The 26,762-nt window shown below is 44.7% G+C and overlaps 1 protein-coding gene across 7 annotated transcripts in view; it reads left to right on the top strand.

The window, feature by feature from the left end:
* The window catches only part of Tenm2 (teneurin transmembrane protein 2), a 928,441-nt gene that overhangs the window by 699,682 nt on the left and 201,997 nt on the right, over positions 1-26,762 (top strand). For 5 of the 7 annotated variants that reach the window (XM_029483889.1, XM_029483893.1, XM_021175392.2 and 2 more), the window contains exon 6: positions 18,553-18,675. The exons of the other annotated variants lie outside the window; for them this stretch is intronic. In XM_029483889.1, the coding sequence (XP_029339749.1) occupies positions 18,553-18,675 (123 nt within the window). The remainder of the gene's footprint in view (positions 1-18,552; positions 18,676-26,762) is intronic. 7 annotated transcript variants of the gene reach the window in all.

The raw sequence follows: 26,762 nt of genomic DNA, 5'->3' as shown, positions 1-26,762 counted from the left end.
TCTAGCTCCATTTCCTTCTTGTAAAATGGGCCCAATAGTAGTAACTATCTCATATGGGCTTTGTAGATACTTAAGTCAATAGCTCTTTAATATTTTTTAACAGGTTGTTTGGCAAAAGAAGAGGAAGGAGAGAGAGAGAGAGAGAGAGAGAGAGAGAGAGAGAGAGAGAGATAGTATTTCTACAGGAATGAACCCATCAGTCGTGTTTGCTTCCTTTCTGATACATGGTGGCAAACACAAGTTGAACCATGTAAAAGGAATGACCCCACAGCCAAATGTCAATTTCCTTTCCAATTTCTATGTGAAATAAGAGGAATGGGGCCATCTCAGCAAGAACAAACTAATTAGATCAAAACACTGATTATAATGATAATCCCTCTATGTAGACAAGTTGGCTACATTTGCACCTGCCAGGAAATGAGCTGTACGTGCATACACACGTGCGCACACACACACACACACACACACACACACACACACACATGCTTACCTGAACACATTTTTCCCAGAGAAAAGAGTTGGCCTTACCCAATGAGAGCTGCCTATGGTAGAAAGACACAGATGGGAACTCTGAGGTCACTAGCCCTTTGGTCAGAAGTTGGTTCTAAACACACAGCTGTCCGCGCACAGGAAATAGCTGTCTGCCTCAATGCAACCTGCCCAGCAGCTCCTGCCCTGGCTTTTTTGTTTGTTGGCTTGACTAAAATATTCGATAATTCAACGAGGGTTTGGGGGCACTGTAGCTCCTTAGAGAGCACAGAGGTAAAGATGTTCAACTCCAGCATATTGCCAAGAACTGAGCTTGACTTTGGGCTAGCTCTGAGGTATCCTAAATCCAAGCACAATCATTTTCTGGAGAGTTCTGGACTCTCTGTGAACTGAGGGTTCTTTTTGGACATTTGGTACTGAAAGAGTTACTCCTTGTGATCTAGGTGGAATTAAGCAAAATGCATGTGACTTCTCTATAGTAGGATTACAGTGGGGCACAGTATGGTTACTGTCTTGTTAAATATTCTAGCAGGGAATAAATCTCTCCATAAGTGTTGTTGGATGTTTCCCGTTTGTTTTCTAGTTTTATTGTTTTGCTCAGTGTGGAATGTTCCAGTAACAACTGTTTGTTCTTGCTGTCTAAGAAGTTCAGCACACGGGTACTGTGGTGGATTTATGTGGTAGTAAGGGGACATCCACCTATTACTTTGTGTAATAAACTTCCTTCCAGAAGGAAGAGAGAGAGAAATGGCTTTTGCTTTGCTGGCAGGGCAAATTTCGTGAATATCTACAGCAGTCATCAAAGCCAGCCGACACGGAGCTTGCAGAGATCTGTAGGGTCCATGCTTTCTGCTCTTACTGGAGAGAAACTTAGCTCAGAAAGGTGTGCTTTCTAAAGAGACAGGGCTAGCACCCAGCTTTGGAGATGGGGCTGGACCAGCTCATCAGCTTCATGCCACATGCCGACTCTCTTGATATCAGATGTCTCTAAGGAGCTTGGCAGCAGTCGAATCACAATTTGGTCCTAGCTGCATTTTCTGATAAATCTGTGGGTCCCACCCAGGACTCAGTGTGGTTGATAAAAAGAGCTGTCCATATGCTTTGCACACCAGACAGCCAGGCAGTTTTGACACTTTGGGGAAAGTGTAAATGCTTGGTCTGGATTCTCTTCTAGGCAGAGAGCCATCTCGGCGCTCCATAGAGAAGGAACTTAGAGGGACGCTGAGCATGGACGGGGTTCTCCGTACGCACTTCAGACTTGTAAGAGAGCTGTGTCTGATACAAGCAGAGGCTGAGCTGCTCACTCTGACTTGCGCGGCAACAGGGTGGCTGTATTAAAAACAATTATGTCCATTTATACGCCAATTCCAGATAAACAACAAAATGGTTTTTTTATAGGAGTATGTCCCAAATATTGTTTGAGATATTAAAATCTAACATGAACCCTATTTTATTTGCTGTGGCTCGAAAGGTTCCTTGGGGGTCACACTTCTGTTTAACACACTCTTATGTAAGGTATGATGCTAAATCCAAGGAGAGTAGATAGTATCTGCCCCGCCATGGTGATTAAACCAAGGAACAGCCAATCATGTGGCCAGAATAAGTCCAATTAAAGTTCTTGCCTAGATTATTTAAAAGCAAAACTTGACAAATTAAGCCCCTTTTCTGGAAGTCCAGGGACTGAGGCATTGAAACAGAAATTAGCACAAAGTCCTTTTATATAAAGTTTCTCTGGGGCTCTCAAATGGCTATAATAATATACCAGATTCTATGTAACTAAAATTTATTTCAGTTCAAGAGACTGAGAAGTCCACTACTAAGGTACTAACACACTTTCGGGGTCTGGAAAGGCCCCCACTTTCGGGCTCATAAATTACCTTCTAGCACTACTTACATGGTAGAGGAAGCTCACTAGCTCTTTGGAGTCTTCCCTGAAGTGCACAAATCCTATTTGTGAGCCTTCGTGACTTACCCACCTCCCACAGGACCTACCACTTTAACTTGGGGTGTAAGACTTCATGTGAGTTTAGGGGGGCAACCGAGTGGCTGATAATACAGACCATTAATGAAAAGTAAAACCAGGTTTGATTAGCTAACTACTCCTGCACCTTCCATAAACTAACTGATACCCTTCAAAATGACCGATTTGTGATTATGCCAGGACAAGGCACGGCACCCTAACCTGATACATTAGTTGCTTCGTTCAAACTATAGAGCCAAGTTTTATGGGCCAGATTTCCCTTAGAATACATGAAGGCCGATGGTTACAACCAGAGGCCCCAGCCTCATTATATCATTTGTGGAAGTTCAGCAAAGTATCTAGCTTTGGGTAGACTGAGGGCAGATAGAGGGGGTGGGGAGTATACTCCACACAGAGCTGATATCCCCCAAGGCATGTCTGTCTCAGTCAGGGCTAGCCAGAGAGTGGAAGAAGGGAGCCACTTCAGAGACACTGTCTAAAATATCTTCTGTCTAAAAATACCTTTTTCTATCTGGCACAGTGCCCGAATTTTCCATCTTTAGGATTTGTAAGTTTGGCTTAAGCCATTAATTGCCCCTCTAATTGCATGTCCATTAATGGCAGAAAATACGTTGTTGTGCGGAGTTCTGTGAATGAATGAAAACATCAAGTTGCAACAGATTTTTTTTTTCCAGATATAACTAACTCCATTGCAATTGCTGATAATTTGAATAGGAGAATTCTGAGCTAGCTGGAACTCTGGGAAAGTTAGGATATGACACAAAAGAATCCACACAGGAGGTGCTGCCAAAGTTTGCGGGAGGTGAGGGTCTCTCAAGTTGGGCTCCTCTGGATCAGGCAGAATGGACAGAGGTTGGTACCTGAAGGAAAGACAGCATGCTGAGAACAGCCCACTTTACCACTTGCCCTGTGCCTCGCCCTGGTTCTGGCTTCTCCCCAGCCCCACCTCTCCACCCCTGCTTTCCACCTTGGCTTGAATTATCTCTTTCCTATTGCATCCCCCCAGCTGCCTCTGCCATGCTACCTGTGTGGGCACAGATCTAGTACTGACCTGGAGGGAAGTGTCTGGGCCTTCTCCCCCTGCTGGGAAAGAGACAAGAGGAGCTTGTCTGTCCCCTTCATGCTCTCTGTCACTAACTGCTGTCAGCCTGGCTTCCCATGCTGGTGCTTCTAGGCCTGAGCACTCATAGTCTCCTGGAAGTTTCAGGGATGCAGAGACACTGCAGCTCCACCCTCTAGTTCTGGAGTGAGGCCCGGCAATTACATTCGTAGCAACTTCTCAGTTGACAGGGATACAGAAGCCATTAACCTAGACTATAAGCTTTTTGAGATGTGGCAAGACTTGGTCATCACGATACCCCAGCAGGCACGGGGCAGGGGGCAGGGGGCAGGGGGCTGGAACATGCATCCTAATTATCTGAGCTCTGCCAGGCCCTCAAGCCTTTGCTGTTGCAACGTCAAAGCTGGTGATAGAAGTGCTCAATATGCAGACATCAGGGTAGAAGCAGAAAACAGTGTGTTTTAACATGTCCAGAATATCTGGGAAAGAGATTAAAGGTGGAAATCTAAAAGGGAAGAAAAAAACGGAAGTTGGGGCTTATCTTGAAGCAGCATTTGCATGGAAACGCACTTTCTCCTTGGACTATTTGTGATAGTTTTAAAGGAGGCTGATGGAAGTCGTTCAGAACACCCCTCTTGCTCTTGTACTGCTTGTGTCACTCCTGATTCAAACTGCATGGAGTATGAAAGCCGAGGGTTCAGCAGGCTTGGGCTCCTATTTAAACATCACCCCAAAATAAGAGCTTCAAGTGTGGGTGCAGAGATGAGATGAGAGAGAGGACTGCTTTTCTGTACAGATGCATGGTCTGGGGAGTCGTCTTCTATAAAATGAATCTGGGGAAGGGGGTTCCCCCAAATATTTTCCTAATGCAAAAGACAGAGAGAGAGAGAGAGAGAGAGAGAGAGAGAGAGAGATGAGGCTCTGGCTTTTGATATTTGTACTATAAGAGACAGGAAGCACTCTAGAGAACTGTTATGAGCTGAAGTTCCCAAGCCCAGCTACTTCCAGAAAAGCTTAGACGAGGTACTTAATGCTGTCCATCAGTGGCCTAGCTCACTATAGAGATCCAAGGAAGGCACTTGCTTCCAAAGCTATGGTATGAAGTGATGAGCATATAAAATTGAATCATATGAATTGCCAACATTCTACCACATTTGGTTCACCAAAACAATGGTGATTTCATCGCCAAACCTGTGATGTGCTTAGTGACCGGCACCCAGTGGGACCAACCTTGACTCTTCTTAGTGACAGTTTTATTGATTTGCCTTGCAGCACCTGTAGGATGGCGTGTCCTCCGTGATTGCCGGTGGAATCACTGGGTTAAGTAGATGCTGAGATACAACCCCCTAAGACTCCCACAGTTGCCTGGCCACTAGAAATTCTGCTGGGTCAGAAGAGAGGAAGGTGGGACAGAAGAGGTGACCTAAGACAGAAATTTCTCAATGTGAAGAAGGATCAACTACATAGAATCAGCTCCCTAAGACAGTCTTTGTACTCCGGCCACAAAGAAACCCCTCCTCCAGGCAGAAAGGGTGGCGAGTTACAGTTGGAGATCTGTTTTCCCTACAACTGGGAACCTTGAGAAAAGACACGTGGGGGAAACCTCCTTTCCTTAGCTGTGGTATGAGGACACCAGAAAGCACAGACATTATGGCGGGTCTGTCAGATCTGGAAAGGCTGATACAAAGGATCAGTGAGAACAGCAGTAGGCTATGCTCTCAGAATGTCAGCAAGATCACTGGCAGCACACAGTGTGACTACATCAAAGGGGGACATTGCTTTTTTAAAAGTCTTTTATTTTTGCTGAGAAGGAAACCTTGTATATACCCATCTCTAAACAAGTTTTAAAGTCTGGGACATTCATGGCTGGTTTTCTTTCTAATGTTTTGGGAACCTTAGGTTATTTTAAAAAACACATGAAACCTTTTCAGTTTGTAGGCATTGCTGAGGGATGTGGCTATCCTCATTAAAGCTCTTTAAAGTCGAAGTGATTTTAAAATAGAATCAATAAAAAAAAATGGTACCAGTGAAACCCATGGGTGTGGTTGCTGAAGACTGAACTTGAGATGTGTCTAAGAACCCTGGCTCTATAAGACACTTGGGAGCTGGGTTGAGGCAGAGACTTATTTAATCTCTCAGAGCCTAATTTTTTCATCTGTAAAGTAGAAATAATGGTTGCTACCTCAATTTTTTTTAAATAATCAAATGGGAAACCATCTTAAAATCAGACAGGAATTGAGACCCTACATAAAGAATTTAGTAGGTTCTGCTTGATACTATGACAATTGATTCTTAGCTTATATCCTAAAGGATCAACAGAGATTAGAGTCTTAAACACAAATTTTCGAAGCATTCTTTTCTTTAATATATATTGCCTACATAAGCATAATGGTACACACCTATAATCCTGGAAGTCTGAGGTGAGAGAATATGAGTTCAATACCAGCCTGAGCTATAGAGAGGGTTCCAGGTCAGTTTGGGCTATATAATAAAACACTGTCTAAAAGAAAAAAATCTATGTGTGTATATGTATATGTGTGAGTATATGCATTTATGTATGAATAAGCATGTATATGTGTGTATATGTGTATGTGTAAGTGTATATACATATGTGTGAGTGTGTATATTTGTGTATAATGTACTATAAGTGTAAGTATGTATGTATGTGTATATGTGTGTGTGTGTATACATATGTGTGATGTGAATATGTGTGTATGAGTATATATGTGAGTGAAAGCATGTCTATGTGTGAACATATGTATGTCTATGTGAGTGTGTATATGAGTGTATGTGTATGAATGTGCATATATAAATGTATGTATATGTGTATATGTATGTATGTGTGAATGTATATGTATGTGGTATATATATGTGTGTGAGTGCATTTATGTATGTATGTGTATATATATGTATAAAGTGTGTGTGTGTGTATATATATATATGTATGTGTGTAAGTGTGTATATGTGTATATGTATTTGTGTGTGTGTGTGTGCTTCTTAATCCTATAGCATTCTAACCCTCTGGGCACAGGGACAAATTAGAAAATAGGGAAGGAAAACACTCTCATGGTTCAACAGGGTCATGACACACAATCTAGATAAGGATGGCCAGCATGTCACTGATCACTGCTAAGCCACATATATATATATGAAATAGTGGGGGAAGTGGGTGCTCCCAGACAACTGACTAAGCCACCAAAGTCTCAGCCTGCTCCCACAGTCATGTCGGCTCAGCTCACGCAAAGCAGCAAGCGAGTTTTATTCCCCCTCAATTCATTTAACTTTAAAAACCAAAGTGTAAAATATTTGTGTTTACTAACACTTTCATTGTTTTGGCAGAACCACATTTTACGTTAACTGTTGAGAATTTAGCATCTGAACTGAGATTCTGTGAGTGTAAAATACAAACCAGATTTTGAACACTTTGCGCAAACAAAAAGTAAAATGTCTCATTCAGGATTTTTATGTTCATGACATGTTGAACTGATAATATTTGGGTTATACTGGGTTTAAAATGCTACATTTATTTGTATTTACTTAGAGTGGTTGGTGGAAGAATTTAACTTCATGTGTGTTAGGTTTCTGCTGGCCAGTGCTGGCCCAGAGGCAGAATGGAAATGACCTTCCGGGTAGAGGGCCCAGGAGACTCAAGCATTTCTGAGGGGAGAGCTGAAGTCAGCTAGTCAGGACAGTTGCTGCTGACAGCTCCAGAACAGAGCTTAGAGGATCAGAGGGGCTGGTAAGGAGGCTGGCCCACGGGTTCACAGACAGAGCTGGTCCTAACTAACTGCAGGACCTTCCTAGGGGAGCCAGATTTAGCAAATTAAAGAAAACCCCCAGCAATCACTGACCTTGGATAGGCAGTCTAAGTGTATTCGCTTCTCTTCCCTTTGAAAAACAGGAAAAATAACATACCAACTCGAACTGGCTTATAAAGTTTAGGTACAGTGGAGTTAAGCATATGACCCTTTTAGAAACCTCTACCTTAAAACACAAGAAATGACAATGATATACAACATCACGAATGGGCTCATCTTTCTTTACCTCCCAATATTCAGGTCTTGGAGACCGGTTCCAGGCCCTTGCTGTAATAAAATACCTGAAGCAGACTATGTTATAAAAAACGAGAGGTTTGTTTGAACTAGACATTCTGAAGGTTCAGGGTCCAAACAGCATGGCTTGGGCTCTGTGGTGAACTTCAGTGTTGTATCACAGCAGGAGTATACGTGTTTCTCTATCTACAGTTGTTCTTTTTCTTTGCGAAGCTACCAGGATTCAGCCGTAGACTGCTGCCTAGTAACCTGTCTTATTGGATCGCTCTTCAAAGGCGTCATCTCCAAACCCATGGATTAAGTTTGCACTCTGTTCTACCACTCACATAAGACCTTGGGGATTAAGCTCTTGAACGAACTGGGTTGGTTGAAGCCATACTATTGTTACTAGAGGAAACACCAGTCCCACCTTGGGGCCAGGAGAGGGTTGGACCTTGCTTGGCTTGAGAGTCCAATGGAAGTCCGAAGAGTTACAGTCTGGAGCAAAAGCTGGTAGGAGACGGGGGAGGGAGATTGGTGTGCACCATTCCCCAGGCCTCTCTGCCTCATCATGATGCTCTGTAGAAGCCAGAAGTGTCACAACACCAATGCCTGTAGAAAGAAATGTGTACCTTCAGGACAGAGGATGCATGTGTGACATGTGAGTATCACACAAAACCCTTCAAATCAGCCCTATTAAATAAATTGTCACGAACTCCAAATAAATCTAATCATGTTCTTTCTCTAATTGCTGATGAAAATGTGGATCCTTAAAAAGAAAAAAAAAATGGGTACAGATAGCTTATGTTCTGGAAAGAAATTGTCCTGTCTTTTCTTCCCAGTGAGCTTTGTTCTTTTAAGTTGCCTGTGTTGATATCAAATAGATCACAGCACAGGGGCCCCCTGTGCTTTCTGACTTCCTTCCTTGCTACCTAATCAGGTCCAAAGAGATAGAAGGAATTCTCCAACACCATGTTTCTTGCCATCAGAATCAAGTTTTAAATGTGTCAGCTTAGCCATCTGAAACCCACTTAACTAAAAGCCATTTAAGAGAAAGATCAAACCAAATTTGCTAATGCAGGGTGTTTTTTCTTTTTTTTCAATTCTGAGTTTTTTTAAATTAAAAAAAAAAAAGAGCTAACCATGTCAGAAATTAGAAATTGAAAGGGGCACTGACGGCCTCCCTATGTACCTAATTTGACTCTGCTGAACAAATGACCAAATTGAAATGAGAATTACATATAGGATTTGTTCAACATCGTCCATTCTTCAATTCATTTCTCACTTCGAGGAAAAAGTACAGGATCCATACCCAAATTCACTCGTAGGAAGAAGCATGTCTGTATTGGCCACCAGGTCCTCCGAGAAGGAGTGAGGAAAATGTGGAGCCGCTAGACTCTGCTTTAAAAGCACTACCGTAGAAGGTATTCACCATCCAGCTCTGCTTAGGAATTGGAGGATCAGACGGCATCCTGCCATCTCTCTTTATTAACGGGTTTCTTGGGTGCAACATTGCAGAGACTGGCAGTAACCTGAGTGAAGAAAGGAGGGAAGCCACTCGGAGGTCTCACGGCATCACTGGGAGGCCCTGAGATATTCTGCTTTTCTTAACAATCAGAATAAAAAGAAGGTAGGCAGAGAGCTTGAAGCCAGAGATCAAAGTCCAAAGCCTGGGTTAGTCAGTCACTCCCTGTGCTGAGCTCAAACAAGTTGTCCCACATAAGTAGGGAAGATGGGTCACCATTTGCCCAAACAACAAATACCTGGACTACGAGTCTCCTGAGACCCACCTTGATGTGACTCTGCCGCGCTTAACATGATGTGGGAAAGAAAACCACAGAGGTGTCTCCAAAGAGAATCCTAGCCAAGCTGACTACATCAGCTCTCTTCTCAGACGAATTGAGTGGCTGATAGCTGTCATGCTAGGGCAGGATCCTGCATCCAGTGGTATCTCCCACCTCTTCTGCTTACCAAATGCACAGCTCAGCGCTCCAGCCTCAGCTTGCTCTTCTGCAAAATAGGAAAGCAGTGCTCTGCAGCTTATAGACTTAGTGATGGCTACTCAGCCCAGAGTCTGCCGCATGCTAGCGGCCACAATTGCTACTGGGAATGTGATAAAGTACCCAAGACCCAGCAGGAAGTAAGAGATATTTGTTGAGTGCCTCTGTGTGACATCCTGAAACCCCACCTACTTTATACCTACTCCACACTGTACATCAGTTGGAGTACTCTTGTATCTGTAGGATTGCAGTCAGGGACCATGTCAAGATGGTCTGGTCAATAACAATCCACATGTGTGTTGGTCTCAGAAGGTCACTCTCTGACACTGTAGAGGTTTCGGTTTGTATAAGTCCCCTTCTTGATGCTCACACAATGACAAAATCACCTACTGGTGAATTTCTCAGAACTCATTCCATCATTAAGTCTCCTGCGGTTAAGATAACACTAAGGAGCCCATACTTGGTTCTGAAACCAGCTCTCTCCACGCAGTCCTATGAGACCAGCATACCAGACTCTCTCTGTAAAATTAAGGGTCTGGAATCCTTTACCTCTAGCTTATTACAAAGAATAAGTAAAGTGGGTAGCAGGCACAAAGGGCTTAGAACTATACTGAGTGTTAAGAAACGTCACAGTTTCCATTCTAGCTAAGGAAAAGGCCTAAGAGAGGTATGCCAATTTATCTGAGGTCGACAGCTCACCAGTACTGTGCACAAATTTGAACCAAGATGGAGATAAACCCTGTATTTTCCAGGGACTTAGATAGAGAGGCAGTTTCTTTTTTATTCTGTTCCTAAGCCTTTTCTACCCCCCATTTCCCTGCCCCAGTTCAGGCCGTTCTGTCTGGAGGCTTCCAGAAGACTCTTAGGCATAGTCTACTTGGGGCTGCTGTCAGATATCAAGAGGAGAAATAAATCCAGGCCTTCTCTGTCCCCTCACTTACTACTACCAAAGAAAGAAACTTGCCCAAGTGCTCGGTACACAGGCCCGACTCCCCCACCCCCGCCCCGGCCACTCCTTCTTGCTGTCGGCTGTTTCACAGGAGACTTCTCTCTCCCTTTGTTCCAGCTCACATTGCACATCTCCGGATCGATATGACATCTCATCCTCTAAAACATTCATATGTCTGCTTCCTAGCACTCCTGTGGCCTCCTGCCACGGGCCACCCCCTTGCCTTGCCTTTGTAGTTAGTGGCCTCGTGAATCTGTCTCCTCTTTAACAGGGCTGCTGGATGCTATTCTTAAAAAGAAGAAAAAAAAACAGGTACTGTTTGGGTTGTCAACACTGAGTGACAAGCTGGGGTGGGCACGAGCATCAAGGTGTGTATGCATGGATTGTGGGTATATGTGTTGTTGTCACAAAAGCTCTTAAAATCCCAGACCATGATTTGTTTGGTGAATAAAACCTCCGGATATTATCCTTCTCTAAAGGTGTTTTGATCACATGGGCACTTTTATTTTATTTCTTTCTGGGGGAAAAAATAGCATCAGGACCAGAGTGGTCTGGGTGGGCAATGGCGCTCGTGCGGCTGATGGCTCTGGGCATGTGTTTATCTGCACAAGGATACACAGACCCCATGGACAACAGGCTGCCTGCCTGGCATGGGCAACCAATATATTCCAGGCATTCTGCACGGGAGAAAAACAGTGGCCGCAAGCGTGCGTCTGTCTTGAGTATTGATTTTCTTGGTGATGTTGGGGAGGGAGGGTGTTTTTAGAGGTCAGCTCAGCACACCACACACCACGCCCACACTATCAGCTGAGGCCACCTGCCGAGCACCTGCAACTGGGGCTTAAGGGAGAGGAGTGGGGAAGCCATGGACTCCATGACCCCCGCGCATCTGGAAGCTGCAACAAGCCCTGTTTGTTTCCTCCAAACACAGGAATTGATTAATCTCGTCCCACTTCCTACTCACTGTTCTGTCCTGAGCCTGTCACAAGAATAGATTAATGTGCAGGTCCTTCTGTGTAGATTCTTCTTGTCTGGGAAACATACTGCTCGTTGGTCCCAAAGCTGCCTTATGGAACTGTCACCTTGTCCTCATAGCAGATGCACAAGGGGGCGGCAGAAAGCCTCCCTATTTTGGAGAGGGACCAGGATTAGGAAGGCGACAGACACTGACAATCCTCACTGAGGGTGTTTCAGGACCACGGTGGACAAGGCCTGCAGGGATGGGTGGGCAGTGTCTGTCTCCCCAAAGCCCCCTCTCATTCAAGTGGTCTTGCCAGGATTCTGGGATCGCTTCTCCTTCTCCTCTCTCTTCTGTTTAAGACTCTGGCCCTGAGCTCTGCAAGCATCTTGGAAGCTGCAAGCCAAAAAGTTGGACAGAGGCAAAGAAGTTTCCAGAGCATCCTCAAGAGCTAGGTGCGCAAATCCCATTACTGGTAAAGGGATTTGTGGGCGTCACTTCCATGTGGCGCTTTGAAAATTTATTCCATTCAATGTATTGCTACACTGTCTGGGGGAAAAAAAATAAGCAAAACCATTTCACTAAGGCCGTTAGGATTTTTAAAAAGGGATTTTTTTTTTAACTTCTTTGAGATTTAAATTTTTTTTAATTCCTTTTTTAAGTCTTAAGGCATTTCGAGAATGTTATTCCTCGTGGTTTTATTGGCACCATTTCTTTCCCGAAGAAGGTAGTTTTGGCTGCAGCAACATTCTTAAAAGAGTGCTATTAAGGCATTGCAGAAGTGCCCTCCCTCCTCCAAAAAGAAATAGAAGTACTATGTTTAACCACACCCCAGAGGATGAGGGGCAGACTGGCCCAGGAAAAAGCCGCCAGAAGCAGATGTCAGCCAACCAGGCAGCTAAAGTCACTAGACCTTTATTTTACATTGGTAATGATGGATCTGTAGGTTAAATAGCAAAATGTCTACTGACCACAGTGTACTCATGAAGGATGAATGTCTCCTTGCAAAGACCTGTTCCTGAGCAGGCTTGGGCAATATTCACAAAGGTTTTTGAAAGGTTCCTGTCCTGCTCAATCTTGTAACAGTTGTTTCAATAGAAAATGCAGCGGGCAGATGTCCTGGGAGGTGATGTGGGTGTGCCTCCAAATGGTGTCATAGGTCAGTGCAACATGAGGATTTGAGGCTCTGACTTGAGTGATACAGGTCAGGGTGTGGATTCCAGATTCCCCATTTCCTCATGGTCTGACACTGGATGACTCAAGCTCTCTAAATGTGAGTGTTCATGTCTGTATAATGCAAATTATGTTAGTGCCCTTTGGGATGATAGGGTATCAGTAGGATATCTAGGACTCTTCCCTTCAAAAGGCATTCTTCAACAAAATGAAGAGTCCTTCCCCCCCACAAAGGCATTCCCTCCCCCAACATGACCCACCCTTCCCTTTCCTGCTTGCTAGACTCTAGCTTGGACTACTGGTCTCTGGTGTCAATGCACCATCTCATTTCCTTTAAGTTTTTATGGGCACTGACCCATCGTGACCCCTCCTTGACCAGTCTTCATTAAAGGCAAAAGAAGAGGAAAGAGAAGACCTTTGCATTTCCATCCCTGGCCCTCCCAGATGCGCTGCTTGGCACATAGCTCTTCAAGTGTGTTTAGTTTCCCAGCCTCCCACTAGAATGTAAGTTCCATGAAAGCAGGGATTGTGTTTTGTCAACTGCTTCATTCCCAGGGCCAGAACACAATTCAATGCACAGTGTGAGCTCAATAAATATTTGCCGAATGATAAATAATGAATAAATGCTGCCATTAAAGTAATTATCCCGGTCCCTGGCACGTTGTCAAAATAAATGTGTATCATCATCATGGCTGAAGATGCTCATTTGCATCCATGGGTTTCCCCTGCTCATTGGTAAGGTGCCTCTACAGTGCCCAGTAATTCCAGGGTGAGTAGCTGTGTGCATTAGCCCTGGTCATCTTCAGCAGGTTCCATCCTTTCGGCAGGGGCACCTTGGGAATCTGCTGTTTCCCATAGGAGCCTTGGCATTGTGGGCTTAAAACCCTGGTGCTGAGCCAAGGAGAGCCAGCCCTGACCCTTCCCATCATTCACCCATTTCTGAATGCACTCTGACATCAGCCCAAAGGCCCTGGGCTTCTCTAACTGACTTTTGAGCCACAAGGCAGGCTTGGCTCCTTCCTTTCCCTCCTGGGGTTCTGCTTGGCCTGTGGTCTTGCATTTTCAAAGGGAGAGCCCAATCTCCTCCCCTGGTTACATATCGACAGGCCTGATCTTTAAAGATACCCCTTGCTCCTGGGGGCCTGCTCAGCAAACTCGGAGCATCTGTGGCTTCCATGTTTGTCCTCTTTGACAAGCAGGGGTTGAGCGGCTCTCGGTGAAGTATTGCTGACATATTGATTGACTCTCTTGTCAGGTTGATCCTCTGCCAGCCAATGAACATAGAAGGTTCTAAATGGCACCCAGCAGGGCCCACACATACCCTAATTACTATTTCAGACAACCCCTTTTGGAAGCTGCCATTTTTCAAGGCCTGGGATCTCCGCATCCTTGTGCTGGCTGGAGAATTCTGTCTCCTATGACCAACCCCTACTTTCTCTTGCCTGGGCTCGCCTTCTGAGTCTTTCTATTGGATCCCATCTGGCATCTAAACACAGGAACTTCAATGGGAAACTATTAATCGACCTGCAAGGAGGTCTGACTATTGTACTCGCTGAAACCTGGGATCTGTGTGTGGTCTCCCCATGCGGCCAGAGGTCCTTTTCAACACACTGGGAAGGCTCTCTCCAATTAGCTGAGGGATACTTGCAGGGTCTGGCGGCTTGCTGTGCTTTTAGTGGCTGATTTCCCAGAGGCCACCTGGATTCCATGAGCTTTCACTTGAAGCCCTTCCCCATCCCATCCTTGCTGACCCACGGAGCCCTGTGGTTCCATCCCAGCATCTCTCTGGAGTAGAACCTGTCAGATCATGATGAATTGTACATTTCGCCTGTCAGTGGGGGTGGGTAATGCGGAGGAGAGGGCTTCCAGAACTCATTTCACTTCTGACCCTAACATGGTCTGAACCAGACCTTTTGGGATGAGCTGCTAGAGCATTCAAGCAGGGGAGGAGGAGGAAGAACCATCCTGGGGCAGCCAGGATATCTCCTCCAGTAAAATGTGAAGTGATGGGTACTTATGTGAAGTTCTGAGATGAAGAAGCGATAACCCTGGCTATCCCAAGGCTTCTCAGATGTCTAGGCTGGCTCTGGAAATGGAGAAAAATAATAAGATGAAGGTATTACAATTTTCGAATATTTTTCTGTCCATGGAAATAGGCATGATGACCCTAAACAGGTATTAATTTCCTGTTTGGATTTCAGAAAGGCTCCCAGCGTGATAAAATTTAAATAATTCACAGAAATCTATTCTGTAAACATTCTGTCCTCTTTCCTTTTCTTCATAAGTGAATCTATCAGTCAGGGTAGATTAGGCCCTGCTGCTGTAACAAAGAACCCTAAACTCTAGGTGGCTCTTTGCCGTAACAACTGGTTACTTCCCTGGCTGTGTTCTGACACTTGCCAGCCACGGCTGGCTCTGTCTAATGGCCTCTTTGTTCAGGATTCAGGACCACTGTGCAGTGCAGGCTACACTGCTGGTCACAAGGCCACATTTGAGGTCAATAGCCAAAAAGAAATAAAAGTTCCTCCAGGCTGCAGTGGCAGGCACGTAGGTGGCCATGCACCAACCCATCTTGCAGACCATGAGGTCTGAGAAAGAAGCAAGTTTTGCCGAGATGCCGTTTTCCCATGGACTTGGTAGCCAGATCTGTCTATATAAAGTATGAAGCAGGTACCACATCTCGGGCATAGCTATACTCTTGATTCTGAAATCTCCCAATGGTAAAACTTGATAACTTCCCTGTCTGTGAATGAGAATCCTGACAGTACCTGCTTGGAACTCCTTTAGGAGGGTGTGTATGGCAGTACCTAAGTGTTGAACTCAATGACTGACAACAAGACACATCAGACACTGAGACGTTTTGAACATCTTTCTCTTTATACCATGGTCCATTTTGCCACCCGTAATATCCCATCCTGCTGTCTGTACCACCACAATGTTTTGTTTTGTTTTGTTCTGTATTTAGAAGCATATAGATCTCTGCAGTCTAAGCCCGCAAGTATACCCCCGTGTGCTATGTTCTACCCTAATAAACATGGATGTGCTGTCTATGTTTGAGACAGTGCTAGCTCTTTCAGGGAGCTATGTGTGGGTAACTCTCTTTGGCACCCCGCCCCCAAGCTGCCCTCTATTCTACCTGGGAAGGAAACTTTTACAAAGGAATAGGGAGGGAGGGAAGGAGGGAAGGAGGGAAGGGTTGAGGGACGGAGGAATGATTCCTTAGCAAAAACCATAGAACCAGTCAGTAGCAGAATAAGGAGCAGGCCTCTCATTAGTCAGCAAACTCATTTACATCACAACTCCCCTGGGCCTCTATTCCGAGGATGCTGCTATCCATTCCCACAGGCCAGAGACATGACAGTCTCATCTTCTTCCTCTAGTATGGGACCAAGGGACAGCTGAGCAGAATACATGCAACACATGCAACCAGAAATAAATAAAATAAAATTTTAAAAAAGCCAACAGAAGCCTATTTCAGATGTCCTTCCCCCCAAATAAGAAGGGCTGGCCATACCCCCGAGGCAGTTCCCACTCTTAACATTTGGTTCAATGATGGGAGATAGGCCTGAGCCTGAGATTCATCTCCGTGCATAGCTTCTGCTGGTGGACAGGTCTGTGCTCAGCGATTGGGCTTCACCCCTTTCCTTACCTTCATCTCACTCACTTTCCTCTTTGCTCAAAGAGTTGTCTAGGAAGTGACTCGCATCCCCTGAACCTAAGGACCTCAACCTTGAATAGTTTTGTTAATGATGGTGATAGTGGTGGTACCCCTAGCAATCGCAATATCAATAATAATAAAGAACTACAATAGAAACACACACACACAAAGTGTTAAAGAGGTTGGAGAGAAGACACCCTTGAAAATAAAGCACGAAGTCATGAGTGTCCCTTCTATGCTCACTAAGATGCCAGTCCTGTCTATTCTCCTGAAGCTGACAGTGGCAATATACCCTGTACCTGGGAGTGACAACCCTGAGCAGCACCGGAGGGAGCAGTTCTGAAGAGCAGTTTCACATGGGTAGGGCACTGGGGAGGTTGTCATTATTGCCTGCCAGGACCCATTGCTTTTTCATAGACATGAGCATCTAAGCTTTGTTAGGCTGGGGCCCTCCACTGCCCCTGAGAAGCTGGCAGTACCTGTCTCAGAACTCAGGGACCCTCCTCCACAGACCCAGCAGCAGCTGGCTCCAGGCAAGCTCCAGTAACCCAGCGGTATCGAGTATTTTTTTAAAAAAAAATCATTTTAAAACAGCTAATTCCTTGGCTCCCTTCACCTGGTAATTACAAATCAGAAGCTATCGTTATCTTGAAGCAACCACGATTACTTCTCATTTCCTGACCTCTGTATGGTGAAAATATGTCATTATTTGAGGCAATAGAATCTGGTCTCTTCAAGTAAGTGACCTACATATAACAGATAAACTGCAGGAGAAAATTAGGTGTTACCTCGATGGAGAGAGTACAGTAAATGTCACTTACTCTTATTAGTATTTATCATCTGGGAAAGTTGCGACCGTGGGCCTTGCACCTCATGGAAATGGAGAGCCAGAAAATGTGGCTTGAGGTGGAGAAGCCTGTGAGAGAAAAGCAGACGCGGACTCTCCCAGGTACCTTGCCATCTTAATCTGCCGCCATCAATCTAAGCTGCATTGTGTGAAGATGGGTTTTTAACCTTAATAGAATAGAGCCTGACTTTAAGTGGTGGTAGGCATGCAGAATTAATTGCTATGTGAACAATTTCCTAAGCATTGTTAATTGTGTTTCCTGTGGTTAATTGTTTCTCCCATCCCCACTGTCAAACTCAGAACTTTCCTGTCAACAGCCCTTTCTCTCCTGCCGAGCTACTACGAATGTGGCAGCAGGCATCAACCTGTGCCCATTGAAATGCCAGACAGACAGGGCACAGTTGTTGTTTGCGTGGGAAATATACAGGGGATGGATTCCTTATTTATTTACAAAGGAAGTGTTTCTTAGATGAGGGCCTAGAAAGAACAGAGGTGTTTCCCTCACCCTTGGTAACAATACCACCAGCATCCATCAGGGAGAGATAAGGACACTGAGTTTTCTAAAAATCACTCTAGGTATCTGCACAGGCTAAGTGACAAGACCAGAAGGCTGCCTGGAGGCAGAGGTGGCAGCGTACATGGAAACCGACCTCTGAATGCATGCTTGTCTCCTGAGAGCAAGTGCTTATGGGAATCTCCTCTGTGTCTCATGCCGTACTTGGGGGAAACAGAATATGCTGTGTTTGTTTTGCTTTTCTCTGGAAAAGGCTCTACCACTATTACACATATGCACACATACTCATGAACACATATGCTCACATACACACACACACCCCTTAAGCATTTTCACAGTGTGCTAAAAAGATATGCATTCATCATGAATACAGGGAGAAATAATATATATTCAAACTTTGGCACAGTTAGATAGGCATGCTCTAAGTGGACCCGTGAGATTGCAGATACCTCTGGCTGTGGTGGCATTTTAGGGTCGGTCAAATGGGAGCAGTGTAGCCTTGTTTTTGAACTTGACTCACATTTTGAGTAGCTGGGTGAACCCAGCCTTTGCCAGTGCACCTGTCTAAAAGCATTCATGTCAGATGTTTGGCCAAGCAGGCGAGTGATGAGTGACCCCATCCTGAAAGATAAGACCTATATGCAGACTCCCTCCTCCACTTCCCACAAGGGGTGCTGCCCCTGAGGCTGGGAACTGCAACAAAGCAGAGACAGAAGCTCTTAGATTGCCACTTTCTGTATTTTAGCTAATCCTGACGGCCTGGGGCAAGCCATTTTTGAACTGCAGTTTCCTTAAAAGGCAGTCGCTTGGAAAAAGGCACCTGGCCCTCCCCCTTGACATTTGCATTGCTGAATTATCTATTCATACTTTCATTACTTTGTCTCTCCTGCAGCAATGCATCTGCTCGGACTCAATTGGCAACTCCAGCCGGCAGATGGACACACCTTTAACAATGGCGTAAGGACCGGCTTACCAGGAAACGATGATGTGGCAACAGTGCCATCTGGAGGCAAAGGTGAGGTTACAGCTGCTGCTTGCCCTATTGAGGTCACAGGAAAAGTCAAGGCTCTTGCCAGCTGCTTCAGATTTTTTAATCCAAGTCTTGGAAGGCATGTGAAAAGAAAAGAGAAGAAAAGAAAAGAAAAGAGAAAGGAAAGGAAAGGAAAGGAAAGGAAAGGAAAGGAAAGGAAAGGAAAGGAAAGGAAAGGAAAGGAAAGGAAAGGAAAGGAAAGGAAAGGGAAAAGGGAAAGGAAAAGGAAAAGGAAAGAGGAAAGAGGAAAGAGGAAAGAGGAAAGGAAAAGAAAAGGAAGGGAAAGAAGGAAAAAAAACAACTACCTTTCATAGGTGCCCCCTGTTTTAAAAGCTGTTTGCTGTTCCTGTCTGTTAGCTGTGTTTGGCTGGAGTCACTTGGATCTGGCAGAGCGCCCGCTCCAAGCAGTGTGCATACCTATGCTATCTACAGCAACTGATTTGATGTAGCATGCCTGAAAGCATTCCGGGGCCTAAGCAGAAGCAGCAGCAGCAACAGCAGCAGCTGGAGCAGCGGAGGCGTTGGCAGCAGCAGCAGCAGCAGCAGCAGCAGCAGCAGCAGCCAAAACCTGCCTGATCAGAAGGCAGGAAGCAGCTGGCAGTAGAGGCCACTAGTCTGGGTCCTTCTCCCACAAGGGGAGATACAACCTCCCTGGGGAGTAGTCTCCGCCTGGCTTGCCTTGAAAGAGACAGAGCTGTTCTGCTTTGGGGAAGAATAGAAAGGAGTTTTGACAACTTGGCAACAAAGCTTCCCTTTTTGGGCCGGGAGGAGGACAATAGGAGTGTTCATTGAGGCAATCAGGCGACTGTATTCGCGTACGGGAGAAAAATAGGTGCTAACAAGGTGATAAAAAAAGCGGAGAGAAAAAAAAAACACACAGAACCATGGGGAGGTGGGGACAGGAGCAATTAAAAGACAAGAGCAGCCAATGGCACAGCTAACAGGGCTGGCATTTGGTAATCTGGTGGCAGTTTGAGTGATAGGGATGGAAATCACATATGCAAGGGATTGTATCAAAAGGGCTTCTCCAAACAGAATTTTTCAGTCCATTTCATAGTCACCAGCACACGCAGAGAAAAGGGTGGGGGAGAACACCGCCAGAATATTTCAAAGAAAAAGAAAGGATAACTATCACATGTGCAACATAACATAGTGTAACTTCAGCTCCAAGAGCAGGAAACTCATCTCTGAGAAATTCAGGCCCAGAATGTTCTAGAAACTGATCCAGAGGAAACAGGATAGGCACAAACTGGAATTCGGGTCTGTGTAATGTGCACCTTCAGACAGGACGTGGGCTTTTCCTCTACCTGTACTTTCTCCCAAGAAGACTCCAGAATTCCTCAGCCTTGGCTGTGTGTTATCTACCCTAATACGCTAATGCTCTCCCCAGGGCTGTCCTACACCTTTGGGTAGGACTCCTCGGCCTTTTCATTCAGTCTTTAAGAAACGCTCTTCCTATCCGTCATAATCTTAACGCTAAATCATCTTTAAGTAAGCATGAAAAAGTTTTATCAAAGGATGAAAGGATACGCTTCCCATTATTATGTAGGTGAAACTAGATCTCAAAATAACTAACTGCCCACATTCTGCTTCAGCTGACCACAGAGCCCAGTGACAAATTTATTGCCCTCAGTTTTGAAATCTGTTCACCTCTAGTACTTGACCTCACTCCTTCCTTTTCTCCTTTACAACAATGGCTCTCATTTTTGCCCCTTGGGAGACATTTAGCAATGACTGAAAAGGGTTTTTTTTTTCTTTTTTACTGTCACAATTGGAAGAGGTGTAACTAGTGGGTTAAGGCCAGGGGTGCTGTTAAATGACAGCCAGTACACTGGCTAGCTCCTTCCTTGTGGTGAAGAATTACCTCGGTTTGGAGGACCAACAGGATGGCTCTTAGAAGCCCTGCTTCATGGGGTCTCTGCTACATTTACCCAATGCTGTTCTTTAGCCCACAAGAGAAGAACCCATCCTTCCAGACAAACTCAGAATGCACATCTGAAAGTGAAGATGCAGAGGGAGGGCTCTATACAGGTGCTTTTGAAACAATAGCCTGAACCCAGGGATCTTCACAGGCCCCCCAGAAATGAAAATAGTCCCTTTTTCTTTTGTCTCCATTTCCCAACCCTACTTCCCTTTAACATCCCACACCATCACAGCCAGACAACTGAGGAAAACTCCCCTTTGAGAACAAGTCTTAGGAATACTTGTCTCTAAGGCAGTGGTTCTCCACCTTCCTAAATGCTATGACCCTTTCGTACAGTTCCTCATGTTGGGGTGACCCCAACCATAAAATTATTTTCACTACTACTCCATAACTGTAATTTTGCTACTGTTATGAATCACGCTATAAATATTTTCAGAGACAGAGGGGTTGTGACTCATATGTTGAAAACCACTGCTCTCAGCTAACAAATAGGGACATCTTTTTCATTGTGATCTGGGGAAACCAGAATCTTAGGCTTTCCTGTGTGCATTAAAATATAGAGTCCAACTTGTATAACACCACTGGCTTTGGTATTTTCCAAATGAATTGTGGGACGGGGAGGCTGTTTGCTAAAGCATTGTCCTATGGGTTTTGCCCACTGGGCTTTATAAAAAGGGTGCAATTTCAAAATTGCCTTAAATTAAAATAAAACTCAATAGCTTTGCTTTCCAAATGCCAAAAAAAAAACCAAAAAAAAAACAAAAAAAAAATACTCTGGCAATGACGGAAGATGCTGGATTGCCTCTTTGAGGGTAAGGGAATTCTTGTAAAATGACAGGAAAGATTGTTAATGTCCTTGAGTGACTTGAGATTTGAATTTCTGGACCTAGTGACCTCTCCGTCCCTCACTCACCAATTCCATACATTTAGATAACCCAAATCAATTCCCATCGACCACTTTCCCACTGTTTCAAAGAGACAATCAAGACATATTGGCAATAAGTTAATTAAATAACACCCCCTCAATTTTTTTGTGGTATAGGATAATCCTTCACTCCGATGTTTTAATCAAGATTCACCACACATTGCCAGGGAGGTTAATCTTATTAAGCAATTACTGGGTAAGTATCCAGCAGGAGCAAATTAAAATGTAAGCAAAACACGAGCATGTGAGTCCCATCTAAGATGGTCTATCGATAGAGATTTCATTAGTTGGTCTTCAGGAGTATTTACACTGTGCAGGTTTGGGAAGGAGTCTAATAGACAGGACAGCCTCCACACTCCGATACAGTGGTGGAAACAGAGCTCTCCATTCATTAGTTAGGAGAGAGTGTTCTTGGGGTTTCGTCTTCCTCCTCCTTATCCATTTACAGTTGTTCCTAGCTTATCCCTCCCTCCCCTACCCAACCCCCGCCACACTCACACCCTCTTTCAATTAAACTTTACCGTGGATGGTCTTGATTTCCACATTGAAAAGAAGTTGCTCTTGGACTGCCAGGATCACTCACCATCTCGTGTTTATTTCTATGTTCAAAGGAATGAACTCATACATCTTCATTAGAGGGACACAGAGTGCTTTCTCTATAGATCTGGGCTTAGATAAGCCTTAAGAATGAAGATTCGATATAGTATTCTGACCTGGTCAGATAGCATAAAGGGATTCAGCTTGATTGCCTAGACCCAGAAACAAAGTATACGAGAGCTTTGCCAGGGCATGTCACTGGCTCCGGGTTTGTGCACTGATCTTAAGAAAGAATATACTCTCAAGTAGAATTTCATGGATCATTCTCAAAATCCATCAGTCATTTTACCTTCCTAGTGTCCTCTGTGTCACTGAGGTTAGCAAACCATATCTCATGGACCAAATCTGCCTGACCACCCACTGTGATGATCGGTTTCTATTGGTGCGTAGCTATGCCCATCGGGCCGTGGAGGCAAACAGGTGCGGCAGACTGGGAGGTCTACAAAGACAAATTTGCAATTTTACCCTTTAATAATAATAATAATAATAAGTTTACGGTTTTCCCATGTCATTTCCAAACTCATTTCCACTTCTCTTGAACCTTCCCTATACCCAAATTATGTGTAGTCCAAGGTCCCAACGCCTCTGATTCTCTTTCTTCGTCAAATGCTGATAATGTACTCTTCCTGATTCTCCGTGAGAAATCCTGGAAACCGGTGTAGAATAACTGGCATTGATCTGGGTGGACACAAACGCCGGCTCCATCCCTATGTGAGAGGTTGCTTATCCATCCCCAGCCTTCACCTTCTCATCTGAGCAAGCTTGTGGTCCAGCATGAGATAACCCTTGCGGGGACATGGTTGTGAAGTCATACTCCAGACAAACAATCTGTGACTCTCTGTCATTATTAACGTCCCCCTCGTGTCTCTCAGTTGACCCATTTAATACATCTCCAAAGGCTGCCACTTCTTATGAGATGCTAGGATATCCAAAATGGAAGGCTGATTGCGGAATGGCAAGACATACAATAATACCGCTTGGTCTCCCTCCCTTCCTTTACCATCTAAGGATTAACACAAGTCCCAGGTGAGGCTTTTGCCCCACACATTTACTGGATGAGATCAATGGGAAGCAAGACTTCCCATTCCAAGGGGCCAGTGTGTTAAGACAGGCTGGCCAGACCCCAAGCATCATTTGTCTCCTGTAGCTTTGAGCTCCATCACTGCCAGCCTGCCTGGTTTAAGCCGTACCATTCTCGGTTTATAACTCAGCTGTAAACATTTATTTGTGCCTGAAGCACATTTCTTTCCTACCCTTTGAAAAAAAATCAGAATTTCCAGATGGTATGCAAGTTGGAAAAAATGGCAAAGACTGTTATTCTGTTTAGAAACATGTTTTTCTACACTTGCCCTTTCAGCAAAAACTTCATAATGATTTTTACTCGCTGGCTTAATGCATGGTACTAGGAGCCAGATTCGCGGGGAGGTTGGTAATTCTTCCTCTGGCTCCTGTCATTCAGCTTCTCAATGCGCACAGCTCAGGGTTTCAAATGATCACATCTCTGCATGGGACTTTTCCAAACTTGGTGATGTTCCCAGAAGGACAAGGGGTCAAACATCACCTTATAGCATATCTACTAGCTAATATACCAGTAGCTTCTGTAGATGCAATTCCTGTCACGTTTAGAGTGCTGACCTACCAGTCATACAGCTGGGTACCAAGTAAATATGTCACAAGGATGGATTTCTGACCCTAGCTCAAATTCATATAACTTGTTCTTCCTAGCATCACTCTGGCTTGGCATGGGTACAAATAATCCAATCGTCTTTCCACGTGCTGAATCTGCCTTCTCTCCCATTGGCTACCCTTCGCTCTCAGGGTTGATATACCCAGAGCTCTCCTTCTGGATTCTCTTTTCTGGAGATCCTCTGTATGTAGTGTGGGTTCTGAAATGCATTCTACCTAATAGATATGTGGGATTTTTTAGTCCACCAGACACAGACATTTAATCCCAACTCAACCACTGAAGAGCTATAGGGCCTTCTGCAAGTCACCTAACTTCCATAAACCCTGGTTTTCCCATCTGAATAAAGGGGAAATCACCAGGCTATCAGATCATTTTCCAAGTAGCTCCTTTAGCTACCATCAGCAATACTAATAAACCAAGCTTCACATCAAGGCAAAGTGAGGTCACTGAAGGGTCAGAGGTATAAATATTTGACAAGAAGCAATCTTAGGCAATAAGCAAACGCCATATACTATCCCTAGACCTGAAGGATTTTATAAGTATCATCATTGCTGCATGGTGTTGTGAACACCATCACTGGAGTGGGGGTCTCTCACTCTGGAAATCCCTTCCTGAGAATAGCTGTTGGGGTGACAGACTGAAGGCTGTTGAGACGAATGACAGCCCAGACCAGCTGTATTTCTTAGCCGCTAGTCTGAGGTCCTTACAGGATCGCTTCAGTTACCCCTTGGCTGAAATAGAAACCTCGGATGGTTGTTCTCATGCCCCAATAAATGGAAACGAAGGGTAATGACTGAGGCAATCTTCTGAATTCAACTTTATTTGCAATAGATAAAAATATGTGAGGCAGAATAATCTGCAAGGCAGATTTATGTGGAGGAGCCTCCTGGGCTCAGGGAAGTTACAAAGTATTAATATGAGGTCTCATTTCCCTGGTATAACTAGGAGTCCGTTCTCTTTATCACTTGTTTGGGGAATAACTTCCCTGTTTCCATAAATGAGTTATGGTAACACGTTCTGAAATTATTAGTCCTAGTGCAGCTGTGGAAGACTGTCATTTTGCCCAACATCAGTCTTATTTAACTGGTTGAAATTTTAGGTACACGTCTCAGAAGTAGGCAGTAGTTTCCCATTTACATGAGCAATCGTCCGTGGACTGGTAGAGTTGATGATCATGTAAAATTGATCATCAGAGTGTTACTTCAGAAACACCACAAATCTCACTGGTAGGTTGGGGACGTGCTCTCCAAGACCATAGGATTTCAGACATCTGCCTCTTGGGGAAAATGGCCACCATCTCCATCTTTCATTGTGTGGCACATAGACTAATCTCCGGGGGAGGTCCTAGCTCTGGCAAGGCTGGCCCTGGCCCTGCTTGCCAGAATATCTTTCCCAGCTATTGTCCAGCACCCAGTCATGCTGGGCCCGCTTACACACGAAGATCAAAGGATGTCTTGTCAAGTCTCTTCCAACTGAGTCCAAAATCAAGAACTATGACCCTGAACTTCAGACTTCCAGGGCTATTGGAATATAGGGTGAGAACAGGGCATGCATCCCAGCTCTGCGTGAACCAAAGTTTATCTAGTAGCAGAGTAGATGCTTGATAAATATTTATTGCTTGACTATAAGATGACCCAGCCAAATTCTTAGGATGTCCATCCATCACTGTTAACTAAGTAAAGTCTGGCTGCCCTTTGCTCCAGCAGGTGCACAGAGCTGCTCACAGGAGAAGCAGCTGGAGCCATTTGGAACCACCAGACTTGTAGCTATGATTGCTCTGGCCCTCATATTTTAATATGCATGACATACGCACCACTCCTGCCAGGCTGCAACCGCACAGGCTATTCATTGAACATTGATTTCAACTGATCTGGAAAATGGCTGTGGCTTCTTAAAGCCCCACTCTGGCCCCTAGTCCTCTTCTATTAACTGTACCTGCTCTGGGCAATCCATACATGAAATGATACCATTACGAGTCAAGCCTTCAAATCTGAGATCCCAGTCCTAGCAGACTTAAGGGAACACTGTAACAGAGAGGATAGAAAGATGTAGAAACGCCAGCGTGTCTACAATATGTTACTGGTTGACTCTACAGAACTCTGTTATTCAGAGTTAGGAACCTGTTATTCAGGGAAGACGGAATCAGAGAAGGGCAGTGACCAGCCCAGAGGCACACAACTGATAATTCCTAGCACTGAGGTTCACATCTGGGCCTGACCGGCACTAGAAAGCCTCCATGAGACCTCTGAGCCTCTCCATGTTAGGTTGTCCATGCTGTACATAGAGGTCAAGTCCTGATGGTTAGTGTGAGCTCACTTCCTGTCCCTCCATGGTATCCCTTTAGGACCAAGCCATGTTCTTAGGGGAGAGCTGTATGGCTGGGGAGAACCTTTGTTCAAACCTTCATTTGTGGGATCCAATCTGGCTTTGGTGTTCTCTCTTTGCTCTAAGAGAACAGTAGAGATGTGTGTTCCCAGACACTGGCCCAAGTCACATGGTCCACTAGATGGGTCCCCATGTGGGCTGCAGCAATTCGTAGTTTTTACATCTTTACTCCCTTCTTTTATTGGTTTTAAAACTTCAACTTTCAATATATCCACTTCCATGATTTTTGAAATAGTAGAGAATTTCTTCCTTTTGCTAGAAAGAACATGATGGTGAGCATTAACAAATTCGAATAAGGACTGTGGACTAAACATCCCATGGCAGCAAGATTCAATTGGGGGGTTGGATGACTGTACTGAGATTCTTTAAAAGACTATACTCGATTTACGATAAATACATGCAGATATGTAAAGGTAACAGGGGATTTTGTTTATAACTGACTCTCAGTGTTTTTAAGGAGGAAAAACCTACACACACACACACACACACACACACACACACACAGAGAGAGAGAGAGAGAGAGAGAGAGAGAGAGAGAGAGAGAGAGAGAGAGA

The sequence above is a fragment of the Mus caroli genome, chromosome 11 (genome assembly GCF_900094665.2).
Source record: "Mus caroli chromosome 11, CAROLI_EIJ_v1.1, whole genome shotgun sequence".
NCBI lineage: Eukaryota > Metazoa > Chordata > Mammalia > Rodentia > Muridae > Mus > Mus caroli.
Note: the sequence above shows the minus strand (reverse complement) of the source record. Positions and strands in the feature narration are given on the sequence as shown.